General features: G+C 42.3%; 2 protein-coding genes across 5 annotated transcripts; one reads left to right on the top strand and one right to left on the bottom strand.

Annotated features, from left to right (window-relative positions):
- Nucleotides 1-853: 853 nt before the first annotated feature.
- Nucleotides 854-11,544, bottom strand: LOC114796073 (sodium-dependent neutral amino acid transporter B(0)AT2-like). 4 transcript variants are annotated; one of them, XM_028989952.1, is made up of 13 exons: nucleotides 11,335-11,544; nucleotides 8,134-8,206; nucleotides 7,990-8,056; nucleotides 7,714-7,871; nucleotides 6,582-6,702; nucleotides 6,319-6,497; nucleotides 6,107-6,217; nucleotides 5,581-5,822; nucleotides 4,976-5,141; nucleotides 3,647-3,848; nucleotides 3,346-3,505; nucleotides 2,931-3,093; nucleotides 854-2,394 (listed from the first exon to the last, which is right to left on the bottom strand). In XM_028989952.1, exons 2-13 carry the CDS (start codon nucleotides 8,173-8,175, stop codon nucleotides 2,095-2,097), a joined length of 1,911 nt encoding a protein of 636 aa, XP_028845785.1. In that variant the 5' UTR covers nucleotides 8,176-8,206; nucleotides 11,335-11,544; the 3' UTR covers nucleotides 854-2,094. The 4 variants fall into 4 exon arrangements, with proteins under 4 accessions (XP_028845785.1, XP_028845784.1, XP_028845783.1 ...); XM_028989951.1 differs by lacking the exon at nucleotides 11,335-11,544 and adding an exon at nucleotides 9,159-9,408; XM_028989950.1 differs by having other exon boundaries at nucleotides 7,990-8,206.
- Nucleotides 11,545-14,583: 3,039 nt separating this feature from the next.
- Nucleotides 14,584-23,808, top strand: eps8l1b (EPS8 signaling adaptor L1b). The gene is made up of 15 exons (XM_028990155.1): nucleotides 14,584-14,723; nucleotides 14,970-15,049; nucleotides 15,280-15,338; nucleotides 15,515-15,644; nucleotides 15,794-15,882; nucleotides 16,102-16,176; nucleotides 16,927-17,075; nucleotides 17,229-17,364; nucleotides 17,448-17,497; nucleotides 17,861-17,963; nucleotides 18,384-18,509; nucleotides 19,949-20,087; nucleotides 20,403-20,568; nucleotides 21,140-21,272; nucleotides 23,320-23,808. The coding sequence occupies exons 2-15, from the start codon at nucleotides 14,977-14,979 to the stop codon at nucleotides 23,404-23,406; spliced, it is 1,515 nt and encodes a 504-aa protein (XP_028845988.1). The 5' UTR covers nucleotides 14,584-14,723; nucleotides 14,970-14,976; the 3' UTR covers nucleotides 23,407-23,808.
- The last annotated feature ends 2,314 nt before the right edge of the window (nucleotides 23,809-26,122 follow it).

The raw sequence follows: 26,122 nt of genomic DNA, 5'->3' as shown, positions 1-26,122 counted from the left end.
TATGTCTGTTTTATTGTTTTTAATATGAAATATGAGATTAAACAGACACATCTGAGGGTGGTGGTAGCCTAGTGGGTAACACACTCGCTTATGAACCTTATGACACAGGTTACTATCCCGCTTACTACCACTGTGTCCCTACCACTTAACCCTGAGTGTCTCTGGGGTCTCTGTCCCTATAACTACTGACTGCAAGTTGCTCTGGATAAGGGTGTCTGATAAATGCAAATACATTTAAATACAAAACATATCAACAAGGAATGCATTGATCCGATCTGATTGGAGTCTCGCATTGATATAGCTGTGGTGGCCTAGCGGTTAAGGAAGCGGCCCCCTAATCAGAAATCAGAAGGTTGCTGGTTTGAATCCCAATCCGCCAAGGTGCCACTGAGGAAAGCACCGTCCCCACACACTGCTACCCGGGCGCCTTTCATGGCTGCCCACTGCTCACTAAGGGTGATGGTTAAAAGCAGAGGACACATTTTGTTGTGTTACTGTGTGCTGTGCTGTGTATCACAATGACAATCGCTTCACTTTCGCTGTTATATTTGCTGATCATTTGGACTGAACTTAATTGAATCTTGTTGAATGTTTTTGATATAATCAGTTTACATTTTGATTAATCAAGTTTGTTATCTCTAGTTTGTGATTTTAATTCCTGACAATTGTTGATTTTTCTATTTCTATTATCTATTACCCTGTCATTTTTGGACATGTTGTTACCAAAAATGCTGGAGCAGAAACATTTACTTTAATATTGTACTTAATTGTATACATAAGTTTGTGTAATTGTTATATTGTCTTTTAAGTACAGAAAACTGTATTTAAGTAAACAGAATAAAAGGCTACACCCTGCAGTAAAACAGTTTATTTGTTAAATACTGGTATCAGATCTGTACTTGGGATTGGCCAATATCCAAACTCCAGGTACTGGTATCTGTATTGAAACTGAAAAAGTCTCAATGTAACCATACAGCAGGTTTGTAACATGAAACAGAAGTTCTCAAAACTACAAGTTCTTTATACCTCAAAACTCAATGGCATTGAGTTACACTTTTAGCATCACTGTTATTACAATAATCCACAAATAAATACAAAAATAATCATGGACGCTGCACTGAATTGCAGCATAAGTAACAGGGGTGAACGGGCCTACCAAAAGGGATTGAATTCCAGCTCACCCAAACACAGCCAAACTCTGTATGGTTCAAGTCTAACTTTAGCAAACATAGCTAAATATATTAAACTTTAAATAACTCAATTTTACAAAATTACACCCAGCTATATAAAGACTGTACATGCCCAACATTTAAAATCTGCTTAACAAAGTAACAATTGGTATTATACACAGCACTGAATTTTTCCAAATAATACAAATGCACAGTGCACACAAGAACAAAATGCAAACCAAAATATGCTGTAACAAAAGTGATCCATGGTCTCATTTACGAGGAGACAGGGCCATTTCTGTTGCTGCTCCAAGACATGGAACAGTTTTCCACACACAAGATACTTTTAAGATTCATAAAAGAAAAAAAAAATTCAGCTGATCATTGGTGTCTCATGACAGTTGGCTTATTGCTTTACCTTTTTATTATTCAATGATTTTTGCTTTATTTAATTATCATAGTTTATGGTATTGTACAGTACATTGATGATTTGTTGAAAAGATAACTGGACAAGAGGATATTTTCCAATAAGAGCAGGACTGGTTTAAGAAACAAGGCAAAGAAAAGTTCCAGAACTGAATTACACGCAGCAGGGGGTGCTGTACGTTCCAAAAGTTCACACAGAACTAGACAATCATCTGTGTCATGGACATTTTGAGGTTAAGGTCGTTTCAACACGCTGTTCCCTTTTGGCACTTTGTTTGATCATTGATCATGGACTAGTGAGAAGTCCCTGTTTTTTAACTGCCATTTACATTTCATGACAGCTAGCATAACACACGGGATTGTCATTAAATTGCTGCAATTCATTAATAAACACATTGGCACCAATTAGGAATTGTGGTTTCCAGTTCTGATACACAAATTCGCTCAGACTGTGGCTCACGGTTCTTCAGTTCTCATTCGAGGAAGCCTCCATGTTCCCTTATACACTGCTGGATTCCTCCTCATCTTCCTGGTTAAGGAGTCGATAGTTCTCTTCAGCCACCGGAGAAAGGGAAGTGGAGTCCTGGGCTGCAACATCTGGGTCTTCAGTGCTACACCATGTATAGTTACCATTCTCCAAGCTATGGTTAGCACCGCCTCTCTGTCCGTGTGACCGTCTTAGGTTGCCCAGGAGTGTGTGGTGAATGTAGCAGATGGGAACAGGGAGAGTTGCAATAATGATGAGGCTGGTGAGAAGAGCCAGAGCCCAGCCTGGGTAAGCCAGAGTCACCTTAGATGCCTGAGAGAAAGAAGAATGATGGTGTCAAAGAAGTTTGACCCCTGACCATAACCGCCAATTCTCTGCAATGTAGAGCCCATTCTGGTCACTAATATTTAGTTATTTCCCCTGCTGATAGTTTTTCCATTGATTTAGTTTCATGGTCTTCATTCACAGAAGAACATTCATGCTGGAGCAGGTAAAGAACCTCACTCAATTACCAGAAGCTCATTATAGACTAGGTCTTATGTGATGCAGTATTAAGATTGTACATCCATGATACAAACAGTCCTGGTCATCAGTCCTAAAACTCTCAGAGCTGCAATGTTGCTAACCGAAGGATTATGGGTGCTGCTGAAGTCCCCTTTAGCAAGGTACCATCCTCACACACTGCTTCCCAGGTGGCTTTTATGGCTGCGCACTTGGGGTGATGCAGAGGGCACATTTCGTTGTGTCACTGTGTGTTGTGTCTCACAATGACAAAAACTTTCACTTCCAAAGCAGTAGGTGGGGATCAAACCCTTGTTCATTTAGTGTACCTGTGTGCATGTCCTCACCGTATCACGATCCCATGCGCTGTAAGAAGGGGTTTCAAAGAACATGTTTAGGAGGCTGGCACCCAGCAGGCCGATCATGGCCAGCGGACACACATACTTCCACAGGTATTTATAGATCAATGGAGGGTGCCACTGAAGCATTTTCTCGATGTCCTTCAGGAATCTGCAAAAGAAGAGAAATGTTCTTAAGGAAGACTGGCTGATAATAAAAAAAACTTGGAATAAACCACAAATCATGCTTTTAACTTAAGTATAAAAAACATAGATAAACAGAAGTTGTTCAGGGTGAGTACAAACTGTCAAACAGTGTTGAATCTGAACTGTATGGATTGAAGCAGTTCTGGAAAAAAAAAATGGATCCATGCCAGAACCTGTGGAGGGTGTGGTCAAAATGTTACTGCCATGCGTCACTCACCTGTCAGCCCCGTAGATCCAGGCAACGCTGAAGTTCTCAAACACAACGACAATGATGAGAGGGAGGGTGGCGGAGTAATCATCAAACATGGTCACAAAATAGTTCCCACAGCGCTGGGTGAAAAGCAGGCCAATACCAAAACCTACAACACAGCTGAACACTGCCAAACACGCAGACACACATATACACATACGCACACACACACACACACACACACACACACACAAGAAAAGACTAATTCATTTTGTACTGATCAGGCACGGCTGCAGACGGTTCATAAAGCAACGTGCGGCGTGTTCACCTGTGAAAAGCCTCTTGTGCTTCGCTATGGCGGTAAAGTGGTCAGCGAGGGGGGTGAGCATACCCTCCATAGTGCCGAACATGGTGCTGAGGCCCAGGTTTAGGAGCATGAGGAAAAACATGGCAGACCAGAAGGGAGCGGCAGGAAACTGTGTCATTGCCTCAGTGAAGGCAATAAATGCCAAACCGGTACCGTCCACCCCCTGAGAGATAGCAGAGGAGAGAGGAGAAGAAACGCGTATGAGAACACAGAAGAGTTTAGAGCAAAGACTTCAGTAGGGAATGCCCAGCACATAGTATGTATTACATAATGTGTAGTATGTACAGTCCCTGACAAAAGTCTTGTCGCTTATATACTTTGTAGAAACACCAGCTATTAACCTGACTTTTAATTACTCAATTGGTATAAGAAACGAATCAAGACAGAAAGGTCTAATTTTGGCAAGACAAAAGTTTTGTCGCCAGATATTGAACATATTTACTGCAAATACAAAAATTTCTCAGCAAATTAAGTAGTGGCGCTGTGAGATCCAAGTTGAATATCTTGTATGACTTCCATGAGGTTGAAGGACTGCATTGATGCGGTTTGGCAAGGATTCACACAATTTATTGATGAAGTCATCAGGAATAGCAAAGAAAGCAGTCTTGCATGCCTCCCAGAGGTAATCAATATTCTTTGGTTTCGTCTTCCATGCTTCCTCTTTCATCCTACCCCACACATGCTCAATGATGTTCATGTCTGGTGACTGGGCTGGCCAACGCTGGAGCCTCTTGATCTTCTTCGCCCTGAGGAAATTTGATGTGGAGATGGAAGTATGTGATGGAGCACCATCCTGCTGCAGAATTTGGCCTCTTTTATGGTTGGGAATATAAAAGGTAGCCAAGATTTCTTGGTATTTCAGTCTGCTGATGTTGCCTTCCACCCTGCAGATCTCTCGCACACCCCCATACTGGATGTAACCCCAGACCATGATTTTTCCGCCACCAAACTTCACTGTTTTCTGGGTGAATCTTGGATCCATGCGGGCTCCATCCAGTAGGTCTCCGGCAATATTTGCACTGACTGTGGTGTAATTCAACAAAAGATTCATCTGAAAAATCCACCTTTTGCCACTTCTGCACTGAAACATTATTACAAAAGCTATAAAAAATGTAAAAAAAAAAAAAATTGTACAAAAAAAATCTTGATTAGAAATATATTTCAGCAGCACTCAAGGTCAATTTGTACACAAGCGTCAAGGCTTTTGTCAGTGAGTTTTGTAGTACATCTAACAGGCCATAGTATGGTTAACACACTTAATAGACAAGAAGAAACGAAAAATTAGGTCACCTTGTTCATCTCAGTTTCCAGGCTGCAGTTGGAGAGGTTGAAGGGCAACTGGGCACCTTGCGAATGGTACCACTCAGTATATTCTTCAAGTGTCACATCAGAGTTATTAAACAGATGAGGGTTGTCAGATGTCACCAAGGACAGACCAGACACCAGCTGCAGATTCCTAAAAACCATTCCCCAACACACAAGCACAAACACACACACACACAATTGTTTCTTCAGCTCTCTCTAAGGAAAGCGTAAAACAGAGGTGGATGATATCACTATTTTCTCAGATTTTACAGGCAATAGTCATAATGTTTTGCATCATCAAGGCTAACTGTTCAACTGTTCAGCCTTGTTAACAGGAAATTGGTTCTGGCTTACCCTGTTTAATTTTTGTAGATGGAGAGTATACAGGTTTTGCAAAGTTCATAATAACATCCATATTACAATTCTATTAGCAATTCAGCATAAATCAACCCCATATCAGAAAGCACAGCTAGCATAATGTGTAGAGTGGGGGAGATGTTCTGCATAATATGAAGATTATGATCTGTGATTAATATATGAATGTCATTTAGATATCAGACGCCGGACATCAATTGCGGACACACACTCACTCCCTGACACAGTGCAAGGCGATGTTCTTGGCTCGGAAGCCAAGTACAGCAAAGACGACGAGTGAAGCAAGGACAGAGGTGAGGAAGTTGATTGAGGAAACCATAAGTGCATCGCGGTGGCAGTTGTTCTTTCTTGGGTTGTAGGAGGAGTACGCAATGACTGAACCAAAGCCAAGGCCCAGGGCAAAAAACACTTGAGTGGCAGCCTGTCGCCACACCTTCACACTCCCCCAGATCTCCAACTGAGAGAGAAAGACAGGGAGTTCGTTTGAGAATGGCTGCTACAAAATTTCACTGTATTATGAACTGTGTGTTCTATTAGTGACTACATGTATACCCACTGTGATTGGGCAGATATTTTGCCCACAGACATTTGTTTCCACATAAGAGTGTAAAAAAGGTGATATCAGCAAAAACAAAATGAATCACATTTACTCTTGATAATGAAGATACTTTTTTAATTCTACAAATTTTTGCAATTTAACAAGGATTCCGGAGCAGTGGGTATATGTGGACGGTACAGTACCTTGGGGTATAGCATGTAGATGATTCCCTCTGAAGCTCCATCCAACAGCAGGCCACGGATAAGGAAACATAAAAGCACGATGTACGGGAAGACAGAGGAGAAGTACATCACCTGAGAGGGAGGGGAGCAAGACGGTGAAGTATTTTCAGTAAACTCTCCTGATGGGTGGGTCCTGCCCTGATACCAAATGGTGCAATGATGATCCAACTGACCTTTCCTGATGACTTGATACCTTTGAACATAGCAAGAAAAACGATGGCCCACGCGGCCAGCAAGCAGCCAGTGATTATGGGGTTAAATTCCCCAATCTGGTTAATTGAGTTGGTTATGTCCAGAGCTTCCCGGAACCAAAAATAGGTCGTTGGGGAGCTGAGTTCACACTCCTTCACCACTGTGACAGAGACAGAAATCATTTCAGACAACAGTCACTCCAGAGCTGAGAGTCTAACACCTGCATTTATTCCTTAGCCCATACTTGTGCCATTGAGCGTCTGTGGACATTTCTCCCATGGTAACGGGTTCTGGAAGGAGTTCCCCAGGTAGAACAGACTCCAGCTAATGATCACGTTATAATAAAGTGCCACAAAGAAGCACACCTGCCATGACATTAAAAAGAATTGTATTAATTATGCACAGATGAGACTTACAACACCAGCTTTACTTTTGACTGTGGATGCACCTAGTGCACGATTCATCAATTATAACCAAATCACAAAAATTTTATGTGATTCGAAAATAGCAGAACATTGGCGGATGGCGCTGTGTGTGTGTGTGTGTGTGTGTGTGTGTGTGGAGTGACTTCAGAAAAAGTTTGTACTGTGAATCAGACCGTCCGAGGGAAGACTGTTCCAGCAGTAAAACATAGTTCTGTCCTCTTTGTAGTTCTCTGTGGCAGCCCACCGGGCACAAGGGCCCAACATGTGCCATGACAGTTTATCACATTGCGTTGATGTCACTGTGTGATAGACAATCATGCTCACCAATCAGATGTGTCACAGTTAAAGCCACGCCCACTTTTTATCAGCTTTGCAAGGTCAACACATTCAGTACCAAGCAAAGTTGGGCAGCATGGCAGTCACATCACAATAAATAAGCACCTTTACCAAGCCTCCTAAAACAGTGAAATTTTACCTTCACATCACCTGAATTTTTCTAAACAGTCCCACTGTGCACCACTTAACAACCATGCCAAACATGGTTTTTGTTTCAGGTATCTGAAAATTTGGTTAATTACGAATAGCAGCATGTGAGTCTAGAATAAGACCAAAACTACCAATAAGTATTGTCGCTACACTGGCCTAGCAGGTAAGGATTTGGAGCCGCAATCGGAAGGTTGCCGAATCCCAAGCCGCCAAGGTGCCACTGAGCAAAGCACTGTCCCCACACACTGCTCCCCAGGCACCTTTCATGGCTGCCTACTACTCAATAAGGGTGATGGTTAAAAGCAGAGGACACGTTTCGTTGTGTCACCGTGTGCTGCGCTGCAGTGTTTCACAATGACAATCACTTCACTTTTTGAGATGTATATGAAATCTGGTACAATCTGTGACTGTGAAACAGACCCTAATACACACGGTATAAAAATGCAGACCGATCCTCACACATACCACGCAGCTGGAGAAGCCAATCCCTGCCAGTTTAGGGGAAATCTGCTTCCAGACACCAATGCTGCCCTGTCGGATGCTCTGTCCAGCTGCCAGCTCCAGGAAAAACAAAGGAACCCCGACGAGCAGCATGAGAAGAATATAGAGCAGCATGAAGGCACCTGCAATCAGAACAAAAGGAAGTTGTCAAAGTATATTTCTCTCACATACACACATATACCCAGGGTCCGGTGTTCAGGAAATTCACAAAACATTTGGATTCGCTGATCACACACACACCTCCTCCATTTTGGTGGCACAAGTAAGGGAAGCGCCAAACATTTCCCAGTCCCACGCTGAAGCCAACCTGTGCCAGAACATACTCCAGCTTACTGTCCCACCCATCACGTGTGGTTACAACTGCAAATTCCTGCTCCTGTTCACCCGCTGCCATGTCGGTGTGCTGACCCTCTCCTGCCCCGGCATCTGCTGGCAATGGCGCTTTCTCCATCACAGCCTGTAGAGGTGTCAGGACACAATTAGTCAGATAACATGAAAAAAGTTCATTAGAGCAAGAAACTGAAATGTGGATGCCAGTGCTTTTCAGACCCATCAAGCAGTGTGTCTTGCTCAGAGACACAACGGTAGTAAGTGGGGTTCGAACCTGGGTCTTCTGGTTCTACCACCACCCTACTAGGTCCCACTGAGGTCCCCTTGAGCAATGCACCGTCCCCACACACTGCTCCCTGGGTGCCTTTTATGGCTGCCCACCGCTCACTAAGCGTGAAGGATTAGATGCAAAGGGCACATTCCATTGTGTGCACTGTGTGTTGCCTAAACGGGCAGTGGTGGCCTAGCGGTTAAGGAAGTGGCCCCGTAATCAGAAGGTTGCCGGTTCGAATCCCGATCCACCAAGGTGGCACTAAGCAAAGCACCGTCCCCACACACTGCTCCCCGGGCGCCTGTCATGGCTTCCTGATGTGCTGTGCTGTGTATCACAATGACAATCACTTCACTAATACATTTTTTTTTTTTTTTTTAAGCTGAAGGGTGTTTTTGGGGAGTTTGTTTCTAGCACGTCACATTTACTGACAAAACGTGTCACCTATGTACCGATTACTTCTCTATCAGTATTTCTTTGTTTGGCCAGGCCCTGCTATGTGCCAATAATCACTTACTGCAGCAAAACACCAGTAGGCATCCGTTTGATGTCTGACACTGAACCGCCACTCAGGCCAAGTTGACAAAAAAGTTTTAGAAATGACCAGACATTTCCTAGTACATATAGACTTGATCACAATGCATGCGTTTTAATTAATTACTGTATTACAAATAATATTTTTTTATTCCATTTGTTTGAAAAATATCATCGCCAACATGACGATTTCGAACTTTTGCGAGATTCTTTGGAATGAGCACCTTTAATTAAGTAGAAGTGTATGTAGTAAACGTGTAGTAGTGTTGCCCACCTCCTGGGCTCGCTGCGCGATGCCCGATGTGTAGCGTGGTCCGACTTTATCTCCGCCTGTTTCTGCCCCCTCATGTGACTTTTTAGCGGCCTGTAATCCCGACGGCGATGGAGATGGAACGGGACCGATTCCGAGCGCCGTTTCCGTGGCCGCCGCAAACGTTCATCTTCAACGCAAGACCACGCGGCGCCCCGATCACGCAACACACCACGACCCACTACTCCTCCTCCTCCTCCTGCGCCGCCGCTTCCGCCTCTCCCCTCTGCTGATGCAACCGACCACGTGACCACACGTCCGCCCCGCCAAGCGCGCCAAGCGCGGTCACGTGGTCCACGCACGCCTTTCAGTAGTAAACATATGGGGCGCCGAGCACCAGGTACAAGATGGATTTTATGGTAACTTGCGTTTTGCCCACAGAATGATAAACCTCTATCACATTTTGACGGCTTTACTTTGATTTCTAAAAAAAAAATCCACAAAAGGAAATTTTGTTAAGGACGAAAGTCATTTTGTACACTAAATGAAATTTTGTCAAGGATGAACAGTCAGTTCGTAGACTAATTGAAGTTATCAGATTCAGATTTTATTTGTCAGATACACCATCATACATAAGACATGCAGTGAAACGCATGTCGTAACGCATAAGGGTGGTATTAGCCTTACTTTCTTACTGATTGTAAGTCGATCTAGATAAGGGCGTCTGATAAATGTTGTAAATGTAAATGTAAAGAAAGTAGAAGCAGTGCCCGTCGGGAAAAAGTGCAGGTGCATTATCAACACGACACACATGAACGTATGATAAATGCATAAACATATAAGAACTATATGGGGAGAGTGTTATTTTGATATGAGTATCGAAAAGCATTTGAAGATGAAAAGTCCACAAATAGCATTTTATCAAAGACAATAAGTCATTTAGTCTTCAAAAAGCATTTTGTCACCAGAAGAAACATTCTGTTGTTGACCACATGTGTTTACATTTACATTAATAACATTTATCAGATGCATTAAAACAGACAATCAATAGTCTGATTGTGAATTTAGAGTAGAATTCTGGGGGTTAGCTGATTACTAGCTATGGATGAAGGCAGTGGTGACCGTTCTGGATCCCGAACCGCCAAGGTGCCACCGAGCAAGGCACTGTCCCCACACGCTGCTCCCCAGATGCCTGTCATAGCTGCCCACTGCTCACCAAGGGTGATGGTTAAAAGCAGAGGACACGTGTCCATTGTGTCACTGTGTGCTGTGATTGTCACAATGACAATCACTTCACTTTCAGGTAACTTTCTAATGAGGCCTGTGCACTAGAAAAGCATTTTTAGCCCAGTTTTAGCCCAATGCAAATAAAAATAGCATGCAGATGATTACTTCTTAAAATTGTGTGGTCATTTTGCTGAGCTTATATTAACTAGTTATTGCTATATGTTTTGCCAATTCAACAAGCTGCTGTTGTGTTTTATAACACTGGGTTACCATACGTCTTACTGATTGACACAATAAGTAAGGTCTTACTTATTCTTTTATTCTGGATATGTATAAGACATTCTGTTAATACTCTATGGGGCAACACAGCTGTCGATGAACCAGAAGAGCACAAAGTCACAGGTTCCAACAGCACTTACTAGCGTCCCTGAGCAAGTCACTTATCGTTGAATTTGTTTCAATATTTGTTTTAACAAAACCCCAAGTCACGCGTACCTTAGTTATAATCGTCCTCGAGCTTGACACCTGAGCCCCGGCCAAGAATCTAAAAATAAAACTTTTCACAAACTTGGTCGCTGGCTAGACTGTCCCACTGTGCGCTCACCAAACACTAACAAGGCGTCCTGCGTGATCTCTGAAGGACCCAACCTTTCCAGGAACGAATGACCGCTTATCCGACCAGTCACTGCACCGTCTGCTATTTCCTGCTGTATTATGTTAACCATTTGATTTTGAATTGTATCCCTCTTCTGCACAGAACAGAATAACATTTCATCTTTTTTACGCACGTGAGACACAGAGGATTAAAGCAGGGCTGATGCGACACATCTGACCACGGGGTGACCTCCAGGTCCTGCACCAGCACTCGTTCACGTCAGAATGGAGTGTAAACGAATTTAATAGTGTTTATATGACGCGGCCTGCCTCAGAACAAGGTCCTGGTGCAACAGACGGATGAAAAGTTCGGTCTTACCTTCACTCTGGACGCGGGGCTGCAGAGACGCACCTCCCCTCTCCAACAGTGTCGACTAACGGGGGGGAAAAAAACTTTCCACACCTTGTTTCCACGGGCCTCTGCAGCGCAGCAGGGAGGTTTCTGCCTTATCACGGCGAGGAAACGCTCAGGAACGTCCGAGCCGGAGCCTGGACCGCGCTGAAACTTGCCACGTTGGAAACACTTTCCACTGTCAGTCACGCCGTGAAGCAGGACTTCAGCCAATCACGTCCGCGGAACTCGCCGAGCCTTCTGCGCCGGGGTGATGCGCGAAAAGAAGCACATTAGTGACTCGATTCATTTCGTGACACGGTTCGCGTGTGCGAGTCATTGATTCATTCAGTAACGCTATGGATCGTTAAAAAAAATCTTAGTGTGCGATTGGGATTAGAAATACATTTTGTTTGTTAAATATTTAAATTCAGTATTATTATAAAAATCTAAGAAAAAGAATTATTTTTTGTTTCTATGGCAGCCATTCCATGTGTATTTTTTGACGCCAACTCCAAAACATTTTTTCAACATGAGCTGCTGGTTAACTAAATAATTTTATTTACTTTAACTATTTACATTTCATCCAACATATTGTTGGCCAACAACATTTTTGATTTTTGGAAATTTGATTAAAAGATAGCATGTGTTTGGCCATCACAGGAAGATCTTATCATTTACATTTACGTGTACGGAATTTGGCAGATGGTTGGGATGGTTTAGATCATTAGATCTTGCAAATTCTCACACTGGAAGCAGGCCAAAAAGGAGGAACTTCCTGTATTAGTTCTGTGAACTGTGAATATGGTTCTCCAAAATGAAAACTGCCTGTCATTAGACCGGTTGTGTAAATCACAATATTTGACCAAATAACTAAAAAAAAACAAAAAAACAAAAACAGTGTTAACTTTTATTAACTCAAATGAATACAGATGTACATTCCTTGACTCACAGTAAAGTGCATGCCTTTTTGACCTACAAGTACTATCCCTCTTCATATTTTACTCCAGGATCATCAAAAATAAGTTCATCTGCAAATATTCTCTTCTATCTCTGCCTCAGGGACGGGGATATGAGGGAGTACACGAAGGAGGTTAATGACTCTGCATCACTCTAGCAAGCAAATAGTCACTTACTCACAATCTAGTTTCTCCCATGTCTATCAGGGGAGAAATTGTTAAGATTTTGCCCAAGACTACAAATATACTTCTTGTGAAAACTCATTTAACATCTGTAACAGCCTGCTGTGGATTTTTTATGAGTCAGTGGTGGCCAATGCAAACTTTACTGCCACCTCTCTTTGGAGTGGTAATGTGAACTGATCAAAAAAAGCTATGTCATGTTATTGATGAGCAATTTGAGGCCTTTGCTGCTGTGACTAAAAGGAAAACACATGCTTAGTTATAGCAGTACAACGTGCAGTGAAATGTTTCCCAATGAACCACTCAAACCACCAGTTCAGTTACCCTAGTGGGTAACACACTTGCCTATGAACCCAGGTTCAAATCCCACTTACTATCATGGTGTCCCTGAGCAAGACACTTAACCCTAAATTGCTCCAGGGGGGGACTGTCCCTTTAACTACTGATTGTAAGTCGCTCTGGATAAGGGTGTCTGATAAATGCTGTAATTGTAAATGTATTATCAGCTCATACTAATTTGAAACTAACATTTACTATAGCGACCCCTAGTGATCTGATTCATTTATTTGTTCATTAATGTATTACACATGATCTTATTTAAGTAGCACAGCGATTGCGATAATTGTTCGGTGTTTAATTTAGTGAATTAATAAATTCCTTGAAAATAAGGGAAACGTTTATGTATCATTCAGTTATAACTATGAAATGGAATTAATATTTAACACTAATGGTAATGCACATTTTAAATTGATTACTCAGTGAACATTGGGTTGAAATTTTATTTCTACATTTCTTTTTTCTAGATTTGAAATCACATTGTTAGATGTTAGAAAGTAGATTCACTCATGTACTATTCATTTCTGCTTATTCCTAAGCAGAGTCATGCCTGCCAGAGCCTGTCCTGAGCAAGACAATTAACCCTGAGTTGTTCCCTGAATGCAGACACACCATTCACTCACACATGCACACATATGGAAAATGTAGAGTCACCGATTCACATGGTGCGCAAGGTTGGTGGGAGGAAACCTGGAGGTTCCGCCCCTGGCAAGATACCACCCTGCGAGGTCACCGATATCAAATATCACCGCTGCCCGTGCCAACAAAGGGAAAGCATGCCAACTCTGCAGTCATAAAGCTCACGAACTCATGACCTTGGAGATGTGAGGCCACAGCACTGTGCATGGTCACTGTCACTGCATTCTTTAGAAATGAGACATTTTTCCCAAACGATGCAGCCCTTGTTTAAATCAGGACCTGTGATATCAAAAATAATCCCAATATGATTTTCTTTTCTTAGAGTCACGCAGCCTTAATGAGAGTTTTTTTGTAATCCAATCAGCAGAGAAAAGTTCATAAAGTGCAGACAATGGTCTGTCTGGGCAAGCAGGAAACGTGGGGGAAAGGTAGTGATTTCAGAACGCTTCATTGCTGGGGTTGTTCAAAAAGTCCACACATACAAGGAGAACATGAGTGAAAGAAAGGTGCTCTGAATCATAGTTCGGGGATGACGTCCAGCATCTAACTTCCATTCAAGAACTGTGAAACCTGAAAGTTGTTCCTCCAGCATGTGCACTTCTTGTCACAGCGAAATCATCTGTGTGTCAGCATGTGACCGTGGAATCGCGTCACCAGACAGTCCCAACACATGATCGCTGTGATATTACACGCTGAGCTTGTAGGCGGTGTCTGATGACCTCATGGCAGCAGTGTCACAGCATGCAGCCCGAACAAGGAGGTTCCACCCCAATGAGAGCAGGCGCTGTCCTGACACATCACTGGAAATCTTCACCATGGAAACACGGAACGACACAGCGAACAATGCACCATGCAATCACTTGGAACATCTGACTTATTTAATACAACATCTTCACAAATACCCCAAAACAAAACCCTGTAGGGGAAGAGAAATCAGTGTTCCCAGGGCAAGAAGGGTTGCAGCCTAGTGTTGTCCACAAAACAACGAACAAGTGTTCATTACTGTGTACAGTATGGACATTTCACACTAACAATGCGCAGAGAGAGAGAGAGAGAGAGAGAGAGACACTGAGAGTGAGACAGGTGAGAGCGAGAGAACCGGTGCTGTTAGGAGTGGAACAACTCGTTCTTCCGGTTCTACATAACTTAAGAAGGTGTGACAGAGAGAGAGAGAGAGAAGCACGGTCCTGGATACAGTTGGGGCGAGACTGGAGGACTGAGAGACATAAGGAACGGAGCCGGAAAACTCCCGACACCAAGGTGGGTTCCCATCCAGACCGCTGTTTGTATGGATTTGTACGTTCCATGTGTTCCTTGTGGGATTTTGGTGTGCTTGAGGAACAGCAAACAGACGATTGTCCTAATCCCAATCAGTGACTTCAAATTCTTGTTTTGACTCTACCTTTGAGGGACACTTGTTTTTTGGATATTCACTGTGTGTACTTCCAAAATCGTTCTCCGAAGTGGGAGTAATAACTTTCATAACTTTGATTGTCTGATTTGCAGGACCTCCATGGAACATCACAGTATTCCGAATCCTCCCTACGCACCGGCCCCCAATCCCCCTGCTTATCCTGGGATCAGAGGTAAACACAAATACACACATTCACACACACAAATGCACACAAAGTCAAATGTAGGTCACATACTGAAGCAAATGTCTCAGCTTTTTTTTCTGCAGGGCCGTATTCAGTTTCTTCGGTATTTAATGTCAGTTCTTCTGTACTGAGTCGCCCTTCCTCTTGATTCTGTGATCGAATAAGCAATGGAACTGATTTACCCATGAACCCAATGCCTTCACCTCCCCATTTGACAGCAAATGGAGCAGCCAATGGCCAGCCTGACAAGTCTTTTCTACGAGCCCAAAGAGAGGTGGTGAGTGTTTGTGTGTGTGTGTGTGTGTGGGTGGGTGTGAGAGGTATGAATTTCACAGAACAGTTCACTTACAGTATCTCAGTGGTGTTTTTTTTGGCGTGCAGGAACAAAAGTTCACTGTAAAAATGTGACCAATAGATTCACCACATCCTTTGCGCTCACCCTCCTCTGCCCAGGACACCCTGAATCACTGCTTTGATGATATTGAGAACTTCATGGCCAAACTACAAAAAGTGGCCGAAGCTCAAAGCATCCTGGACCAGAGGAACAAGAAAAAGAAGAAAAGCCGAAAAAAAAGTGCAGAAGGTAGCGGAGAGACAGATACACAAACACAAACCTTGCTTCCTAAACACCAGCTCTCGTCTCGGAACAACTCGTCATGTTTACTGTATGTATGTGTTCTGTGCGTGTGTTTGTGTGGACGAACCGAACGTGCATGTTTTGTTTTTTTGTAGACGATCTTCTGTCTGCAAGAGCTAAGCCTCCGTCTGAAGAGGAATTTATTGACATTTTCCAGAAATTCAAGTACAGCTTCTGTCTGATGGTACGTGAAACTGCATTATATACACTTACACACACACACACACACACACACACACAAACACTCATTTCTATCACATGTTGCAAAGCAAGCAGCGGAGCTGCGCATGTGACACACCTCGGCTGAAGAATGTTGTGTGCTGACGTGGGTGTGTCCAGCTGCGTCTGTTCTGTGCCTCATTGGTCATAATTATATTTCATAAATTCATCATCTGATTGACAGGCTCGTCTGAAGTCAGTCATCTCCAACCCCAACTCGGAGGAGTTGGTCCACCATGTCTTCAGACCTCTAGAAATGGTGAGAGAACTTTTTGCTTTGGTTTATTTGCACACCTTAATCAAGCTAAAAGGATAGTTGATATTTGTTAATATGCTTTTGTATTATTTGTATTAAATACAGAATAAGTATATAAAAAAAATTCCCTTGACCACCAACCAACAGGTGACCACCAAGTACCATGTTTAGGATTCAGGGTTTATAAACTTGCTTCCCTGACAAGTCAATCAGACTGGAATGGAAGTGCGAACGTTGTCAAGGATCCATAACAAGTCTAGTTGCATTTGAAATAACCTTTTTGGAACCTTCCACTGGTCATAGGGTTTGGGTTGGAGCTAATCTTAACTGATACCAACCTGACCTAACATCAGCATCATTTCGGCGTTATACTTTATGTCTGGATTTGTATCAGATCCCACTGGACTCTACCCTTCTGATCAGCACCCAGTTGAGCATGTGTCACAATGTCGGCATCGACGAGGGACGCAAACAGGAGCCCATGGAGTGTTTGTCCAAGGCCTTGCCTTAGCATTCAGATTAGCCCAAGTCAAACATTCTGCTTTTATACACCAGTATCACTTGAGTTAGAGCACGCGCGCAAATACAAAAATGCAAACACATGAATATAGGCGCCATTAGTGGTGTGTGTACAGCTGCTGCTTAATTGTAAAGCCGCTCTGTGACTATAACAATTGTAAAAAACCACTACACAAACACAAAGATATAGCTTGTGTTGGACGTTATCTTCCAATGATTGTGTGTGTTCTGTAGATGGTGAAGGCCACAGGTGGCCCAGCGCTGGCTCTGAGGGTACTGAGTCCAGCAATGACCACGGGAGCAGTCAGTCTACTGCAGAACACCCTCTCAGATGAAGAGAAGCAGCTATGGCGATCTCTGGGAACCTATTGGACAGAACCTCGGTCAGAAAGAGACACAAACACACACATACACATGCACGTTAGCTGTGAATTAGGATTTAGTCCCACCATCATTGGGCGGCAGTGGTATGGAGAGCACCAGTCTTCAATCATCAGCAGCCTGCTGATACTTCTTTTTCCCTTGCTATGTCTCAGTTCTCAGCTCCCGGGTAACGTCCCTCCATACTCCCCCGTGTTCCTGAATGGATGGAAGCAGGAAGGGTTAGGTGAAGATGCACATGACCCTGTAGAGGCCCAGCACAGACAGGAAGAGGAGAAGGATAGACTGCAGGTAACCATGACATCGAGAAGACAATCCCAAAACCTCAAAATAGACAGTGATTTCTGAAAGTTTTAAATCATCTCTCTCCCCAGGTACTGAGCTCTCACACAGCAGTGACCCCAGCTCCAGCGATTGATGACATGTAAGAGTTTTATAGTCCATTACCTCACACATCTCACCATCAGTACCAGTATAAACCCTTACAGCGAGCAGCATAGAACCTCATACAGGACAGTACCTTACAACACAGAAGCCCATTAAGTCAATACCTGATGTGGTTTGGCACACAGTACAGTAACTCATGCAGTCAAGAATAGTGCAGAACAGCATGGTACGGTACTACGTCAAGTTCCTCACAATACATAACAGTATCTCATATTTCATCACTGTTTGACTCCTTGTATTTTTTTTTTTTTTTCATATTTGATATTGTTATTTTTGTTCAATTGTGTCTTTTCAGTCAGAAGTAACTCTCTCTCTCTCTCTCTCTCTCTCTCTCTCTTAGAGATGGGGTTCCTACTAAAGGAGAGAGGCTCTATAGTTGCACTTATGACTTTGTGGCCAGAAACAACAGCGAACTTTCCGTTTTGCAAGGCGAGACCCTAGAGGTACACATTCCCATATTTTCTTTTTCCACATTTCACACAATGGCTAAAACACTAAGCACTCTCATTTGAACAATTCCAAATCTCTTCATACACATTTTCTCATGGTTCCACCTCCTTTCCCATCATCACTTTCACCTGTAGCTATTGTAATGCTTTAGTTTCAACGATGCCTTAAGGGCCCATTAGGCTTCTAGCCTCGCCCAAAACAATCAGTAACCATTCAGTTCAGTGTACCATCAATTCAGAATGTTTACTTGCTGCCATGTGTGCTTTAGAAAACGGTGTTTGATTCTTTAATGCCAGTTCATGGAGCATGAAAGCCATTTTGTTTGTTAGACTTGTATTCATCGATCAGCCTTAGTGTCATGTCTTACTGGCTATGTCATTGGTGTCTTGGTCATTTTTACTTCTCGTTGGTAGGTGATTGAGTCTTCTAAACGCTGGTGGAAGTGTCGGAATCGCTTCAATGAGGTTGGCTTTGTGCCATCTAACATCCTGGAGCCTATTGCCCATATCGAGAGTCCCAAAATGAACCTAACACCAAAGGTAGGACTCACTTTGACACACAAACACACCTATTACCTGATCATATGACGATGTGTCATTTGTCTGAATGTAATTAGGGTAATTTGGGTGCTAGTAGCCTAGTGGGTAACACACTCGCCTATGAACCAGAAGACCAGGTTCAAATCCCACTTACTACCATTGTGTCCCTGAACAAAACACGTCTGATAAATGCTGTAAATGTAAATGTAATATTTTGTTAGGAAAAAAATGTTACACTAGTCACATTTACAGTAACCTTAAAATGGCCCAAATTGCACATGGAATCATTTCTAAAAGGAAAACTCCCATTTAATGCAAAAAGGTATTCTCATGAGGTGGAACCAGGCTATTTGAAAAGCAATATATTGAATATACTGAATACACATTTAGAGTCACGTCATTCTAAAATGTTGTGTTATGTCTGGGTAGACCACCTCCAAGTAATCCCTCATACGTGGTCACTCCCATGTATCAGGGGCTTGTCTGCATCACCTGTCATATACATTGACAACCCTTGCAGTTGTGACCCTCCATAGTCATGAATGACTTGTCAGAGAGCAAAATCCTTTTTTCTGTGTACATTTTGTGGCATGGCTGTTTTACATGCAATGTTACCCAGCCACTTATTGTATACTGTTATATATGAACAACATTAGTAATACACTGATGAAACAAATAAATAAGCCAACAAACAACTTAGATGGTTGGAGTGAGTTTGGGTTGTCCCAGTTATTTACTGTCTCTCTCTCTGTTACATGCTGGTTGTGACACAGTTTGAGCCGTGGCTGCAGTTTGTCCTTCTCATGATTCTGTTATCATGTATCAGTAATTGAATAAATTGTAGCATGATACAGTTGAGTTTATTGTGCAGGGTATTTCTGTTCCCCTGGAACAGAAATTGAATCTCTGTCTCAAATTCTCTTAAAGTGACACACTAGTATTTGGGTAGATAGCATGTTTTGCATACATTTTTTGTATTAACTTTAATACTCACTGAGCTCCCATTTGGCAAGGATCTTATTCAGATTATCTCTCAGCATATTCTTGCCAATTTAATGCCCTCTGGAGAGCATTTTTGGATCACTGTCTAGATCAGATCATTTGTTTATTTCTCATGCTTAAGCAGTATTGAAAGATCTTTTCTCAGTCAGTGTTGTCAGTGTAAATGGGCATAATTAACCTAACTGCATTTGTGTGTGTTCTGTCCTGTATCCTCAGCATGGCTCAGTATGACCCAGCATGCTACATTTCACATGGAATCAGCACTCAGGCTATGCCCCTTGCTTACAATAAAGCGTACCATGCTTATTTTTATACTGAAGTACCTGACAGTAAAGTACTGAAATGTCTCCAACAATCAAATCAAAGTAGAAAAATGCACACAACCTTTCAGGATTCCTCAACCTTTCAGGAGTCTTCACATGACTTTGACTCTGTAGGCACCTGCAGCCCCTCCCATGCCACAGCGATTCTCCTACGCCCCCCCGAGTCCACCCACTCTTCCATCTGACATCACCAAAACGAGACCTCGCAGCATTGCGGTGCCGCAACACATGCCCGAAACAGACTCAGACAAAGGTACACATTCTCATGCACTCACGTACATACACTAATGTAAATGAGTGGCTGTAATACTCAGCTATACTTTCTCATGCACTATATCTAACCATCTCACATTAAAACTAATCAAATCACATAGTTTGCTATGTGTGAGTGAGAAATTCTTTTTCTCATTAGACATTACGGAAATCGTTTTTGTGTGGTCTTCAAGTTAGTTACCATTTGTGGTAGACATCAAGTCGGCTTCTCATACATGAGTACATGAACATAGCTGGTAGCCATGCTCAAGCCGAAACATGAACTATGTTCTCTTGCTCGTCTGTGTCTGTTCAGTGATGTTGGTGAATGATGAGCTGCTGCAAAGGCTGACAAATGGGAAGGCTGGATCCAGTCGACAGCTGGTCATACCGAAGTCTGCTGACACATCTGCACCACTGGACTACCATTCTCCACCTGCTGAGGTGGAGCAGTGGCTGAGGGCCAAAGGGTTCCATGAACCGTGAGTATTAAACACAATTTCACAACACACTTCTTCACAATTATATTTAAGCACAAGTGTACACACAGAGCTCACACCCCTTCTGATTCATAATGGCATCTCTGGAGCTGAGAGCATAACGTTCCATGAGTCATCCAGCCATGAGAACTGCTCACTGTTGCCTTGCTCATGTCAGATGGTATGTTTAAAAACATATCTATAAAATATGTTTTTGGATGGTGCATTCGAAAAGTGTAACCTGCTGGTGTGGCCGGTGAGGGCTTTGCATAGCTATGTTAGGGTATTTATTAATTTATTCATTATTTATTTATTATTTCATGATTTAAACATGTCTAAAATGTAATTAAAAAGAAACGTGCCATATGACAATTTTAGAATAAATGCAGAGCTGTTAAATGCGTTAAATCCACATTTTGTTGTATTCACCTTCACTCCAGTCAAAATTAATTGGGAATAGTCAGATTTGGGAATAATAATAGAAAAGTGCTATGTGAATATTTTATTTTATTTCATTGTTTTGCACAACTTAATGCATTCGTATGTTTTTGTGTGTATATGTGTGTGCAAGCAGAACAGTGCAGTGTTTGGGAGTGCTGACTGGGGCACAGCTCTTCTCCCTGAAGAAGGAGGAGCTGCGTGCTGTAATTCCTGAAGAGGGCGCCAGGGTCTACAGCCAGATCACCGTGCAGAAAGCGCTGCTAGAGGTGAGACATTAAAAAGATCATCGATCAATCGGATCACAAAGACTTTATTTATGTAGCACTTTTTCGACAATACAAGTTGCTCAGCAATATAATACAGCAGTAAAAGGCCAATAATTTGTAACAGTACAACAGTAAATTGAAAACATTAGGCCTGAATATATTAATAGAGATATTTACTGTTCCTAAGGCTGTACTGAAAGTGAGGTCCATAAACACTACATGTCACTTGCCCATATTTCATTGTCTTGGGAATAAATAGCAAGAGGCCAGTGTCAGGGCTGTACATGAGCAACATTTCTGAATGTGAGCTGGTATAACTGAAGTGGGTGGATGGTGAAGAACCTGCACTGGATATTAGTCAGATGTTTGACAAAATGGATTAAAAGCAGCTCCTTGAGAACTTAGCTTTGGCTTCAGTGCTGAATACCCAACTTTTTTTTTTGGTGCCTCTAAGCTTTCTTTAGGTCTGTAGGCCATGAGCTTTATGGCTCATCCAAGCGGTGTGGGGGTCCATGCTAAAAAACAGAAGGTCAAAGAGCTATTCAGTTCATCCCCAGTTCAACCCCCCAACACACAGACTTTAAACCAATGTTTCTCAAACTTTGGAGCCTGCTTCTGTACCAATCTGCACCAAAATTCAGTCAGATCAGTCAGAGACAGCGCTTCTGTCTCTGACCACCCCTTAAATTTATAACATGCCACTTGTTTCATCATTCTACGAAGTTCAGCAGTCCTGTCCTTTATCACATACACAGACACACACACATGCATTATGAGAGTTTGCAATACTTCATGTGTTCAATGCAAGCAAATGTGGATTCTTTCTTTTGGAGGCGTTCATCTTGTAGGATGCAGTGCCCTGCAGCCCCAAAAACTGGCACGAGTGGTCCTCGGGACAAATAAGTTTGAGAAAGGCTGTTTAAAACCACCATTCATCCAGCTCTCCTTCCCTCTCTGATGAACACAACCACTTTCACATCTTCAACCAAGTGATTTGTTTTCGGCACCACCCTGAAGATGGTGAATGAAAGGAATGCTGCTGGTCCAGGTGGAACACCAGGTCATGTGATTAGAGCCTGTGTAGCTGACTGGGGTCAATTGCCATTTTCCACCTGTCCCTGACCCAGCAGTCATTCTCACAAGCTTCATGACTCCCATAATTGTGCCAGTGGCGAAGCACCACAATGCCACAACTGTCAACAATGGCACTTTTATGTTAGACAAACTCTTCTGACCTTTAAACCATGAACTTGGCCCTGTTTAAATCAGTGGAGCTGTCGTGGAGCATGTATCTAGCTTCAAGCTCCTTAATGTCCACTCTATCTTGGTTCTTGAACAATTTCACTCACTCAAACCAGGGCACTTCCGGGCACAATTTCATCATAGTCAGAAATGAGCAATGGTTCCTTTGCTTCCTGAGGAGCATCACAAATGTCCAGGAATACAAGTGAACTTCTGCTGCTGAACCTTTGAAAGTGCACTAACTAACTGTATCTCAGTTTATGCAAACTGCTCTGCAGATTTGAGGTATTTTAGACATGTGATGAATCTTTTGGATTAATGTCCTAACAAAAGATATTTTGAACTCCTACTATCTGGTAAATGTTACTGAAATACTGAGAACCCCACATCACAAGCATCATTGTTTATGCTGACATTTGTACTGCCTTTATTGTAGTATTGTAGAATTTTACATATCTTGCCTACGCTGTTGAAACTTCCTCCATGCAAACACACACAAAGAGTCACTTTCCAAACACGCTGCTTTCAGGCATTTCATATGTATTACATTACATAAACTAATTGAAATGTATATTGCTAACTGATACATTAGAAAAATTACCTAATCTGCCAACCTTCACTGTAATGTCTACCCAAACTGGCAAATTCATCTCAATGCGAACATTGAAACTTTGTACATGCTGTTAAATATTTTGTTCTTTGTACTTCTGTTTTTTAAATGTAATCTTAAATTGTAACCTTAAATTTTGAGTACAAATTTGAATACAATAAGGGGTTGCAGTCATCCTCATCTTTCCTTTTCCAGGATGCAAGAAAAGCCACAGAGTTGGAAGCGGTGATGGAGAAACAGAAGATGAAAGTTGATCTTAAAATGGAGAGCGGGACCTTATAAAACTTGGGACTCGCTTGTAATCACCTTCATACTCATGCACAATGACTGCCTCATGCTTGCAAAGACATCCATTCCACACTTTCACGCAGCAAAAGAAACACATTTGGAAAATGCTTTGTAAATCATTCTATTTTATTTGTTATATTTTGTTGCTTCTATGATGCACTTTCAATCAAACAATGAATCCCCCATGTATAAACATTTAATATAGATGATGATACAGATGCTTATCCAAAGTGTTTTTCATTTTTCAGTAGTAATCTAGTTGTGATCTCTAAAGATTTAAATTTTTATTAAAAAAATTGTATAATTTTTATTCACATCTGACACTACATGTAGATAGCTGAAGTATAGTGACAGCCATCTGAGTGAAAAACAGCACAAAATAAAGAACAAACATTCCATGGTGCCAGTGGCGGTTTTTGAAATGGGCAACATGGGCGGTTGCCCAGGGCGGCATCATGGTAGGGGCAGCATTAGGGGCATCTGCAATTTTTTTTTGCATGCGCCCATGATGCCCTGACATCATGATTGCATGGTCACTATCCCCCGTTTGCGGCAAGTAAGGGCCGCAGAGGTAGGGGCGGCGGGAGGTTCTCTGACTGGCTGGAGCGGGAAATAATAACCTGCTCAGAAAATAAAACACGACACTGAAGTATCTTTGTATTCGAATAGTCAGTTCCACCTCAAATACTGCTCAGCAGGCTGTAATATTGCACCTTAAGGGTGTAGTTCAGTGAGCCAGGAAATCTGTGTGAAGTTGAGCTTTATTGTCATTTCAGCTACATACGTGTTAGACAGTAAATAGTGAAACGAAATAACTTTTCTCCGGGAACCTGGTGCTACACGTAACATTTGAACGATTAGACAAAGTTACATACTGACATACTGACATAAAGTGCGTGTGTGCGACACAGACAAACTGGGCTACATAAAGTGCAAACAGGGACACAGGCAGTACAAGAGTGCAACATTTAACAAAAACATGTACACAACAATGAGACAGGCAGCGCAGTTTCAGAAAATTTTAAATCTGTATATGGTGGTCATCTTGGTTCCCACTCAAAATTAGAAACTATTAGAAATGGTATCAAGTGTTACCTGTCTGGCCCAAGTTTTCACTGAAAATTTCACATGGGAAATGTGCATTGGACTAATGAATGGCATTTACATACAAAAAAAGGTATAGTTTAAAGTTCTGGGCCACTGAAAATGCACTTGTTAAAACAGAATGTGTAAAAATAGTATAAATTAATATGATTAATTCTGTCTGGCCTAAAACCTGTTTCACTGTAAAAATAAACTTTGCTCATCTGCACATAGATTTATGAATAGAGACATTTCCATGTAAAATTGCAGCCTGGAGAATTTAAGGTGGAAGAGACAATTCAAATAAAGAGAAGTGGATTATAAGCTAACTTCAGTGTCTTTGTGTACTCTAAATTCTCTCACACCCATTTATGCAAGACAAGAACAAGGTCCTCAGTGTGCCTGCTTACTGCTGCTGCTGGGCTGAAGTCACACATCTACCGAAAGGGGATGGAGGTGGGTGCTTCTAAATAAAGCACATTTAATTTATAATATTGTCAATCAAGTTCATTATTTTTTCCTGGGGAAGAAAAAAATACAAACCAAATCTGCGCTTTAAGTGTCTACTATTTTACATTGAAGTCAAAGTGAAAGTGAAGTGATTGTCATTGTGATGGACTGCAGCACAGCACACAGTAACACAACAAAATTTGTTGCTTTTTGCTTTTAACCATCACCCTTAGTGAGCAGTGGGCAGCCATGACAGGCGCCCGAGGAGCAGTGTGTGGTGACGGTGCTTTGCTCAGTGACACCTTGGCGGCTCGGGATTCGAACCGGCAACATTTTGATTACGGGGCCGTTTCCTTAACCGCTAGGCCACCACTGCCCCCAGTAGGTTGGAAAATGGGTGTTGAAAAAGAAGTTGGACAAGAAAAGGTCAAAGCCATATATAAGTTTATCTGGTTTCAGTATGGTTCTGACAACAGGTTTCACAATAAAATATCTTAATATATAATTCTTAATATGTTTTATGTTTCTGTGTGTGTGTGTGTGTGTGTGTGTGTGTGTGTGTGTGTGTGTGTGTGTGTGTGTGAGGTTAGGGGGGTGTTCGCCCAGGGCACCAAACAGTAAATGTAAATAGTGCCCCTTGGTCACATGTTTTAATGTGAAAGTGAAGTGATTGTCATTGTGATACACAGCAAGCACAGCACATGGTGCACATAACGAAACGTGGCCTCTGCTTTTAACAGTCACCCTTAGTGAACAGATGGCAGCCATACATACCTGGACACACATATTTATTTAAACACCTGCATAACAAATGATGAATTGGCCTTGATGCCTCATCTCTTTTGTGGACCACCCTGCATGTCAGGTCCACCCACAGTCTGTCCTTTGGCATGAAGTTCCCAGAGAAGCATGTGTGATTTGCGTGCTCTTCAGTTGGAGAACATAGTGTTTTGTGTGTGTTTGACTGACCCCCTCCATTTAAGTGAAAGTGAAGTGAAATTGATCATTTGTCAGTGACAGACACAGCACAGCTCATGGGGCACACAACAAAACACGTCCTCTGCATCTCACCCACTTCTCCTCTCTGTAATGAGTGTATAGCTTTTAATTTTAAGATTTTTAATGTTTATTTGAACACAGATTAAGAAGTGCAAACTGCAGGTATAGCCATATACAT

Source organism: Denticeps clupeoides, chromosome 8 (genome assembly GCF_900700375.1).
Source record: "Denticeps clupeoides chromosome 8, fDenClu1.1, whole genome shotgun sequence".
NCBI lineage: Eukaryota > Metazoa > Chordata > Actinopteri > Clupeiformes > Denticipitidae > Denticeps > Denticeps clupeoides.
This window is presented reverse-complemented; position numbering and strand designations above follow the sequence as displayed.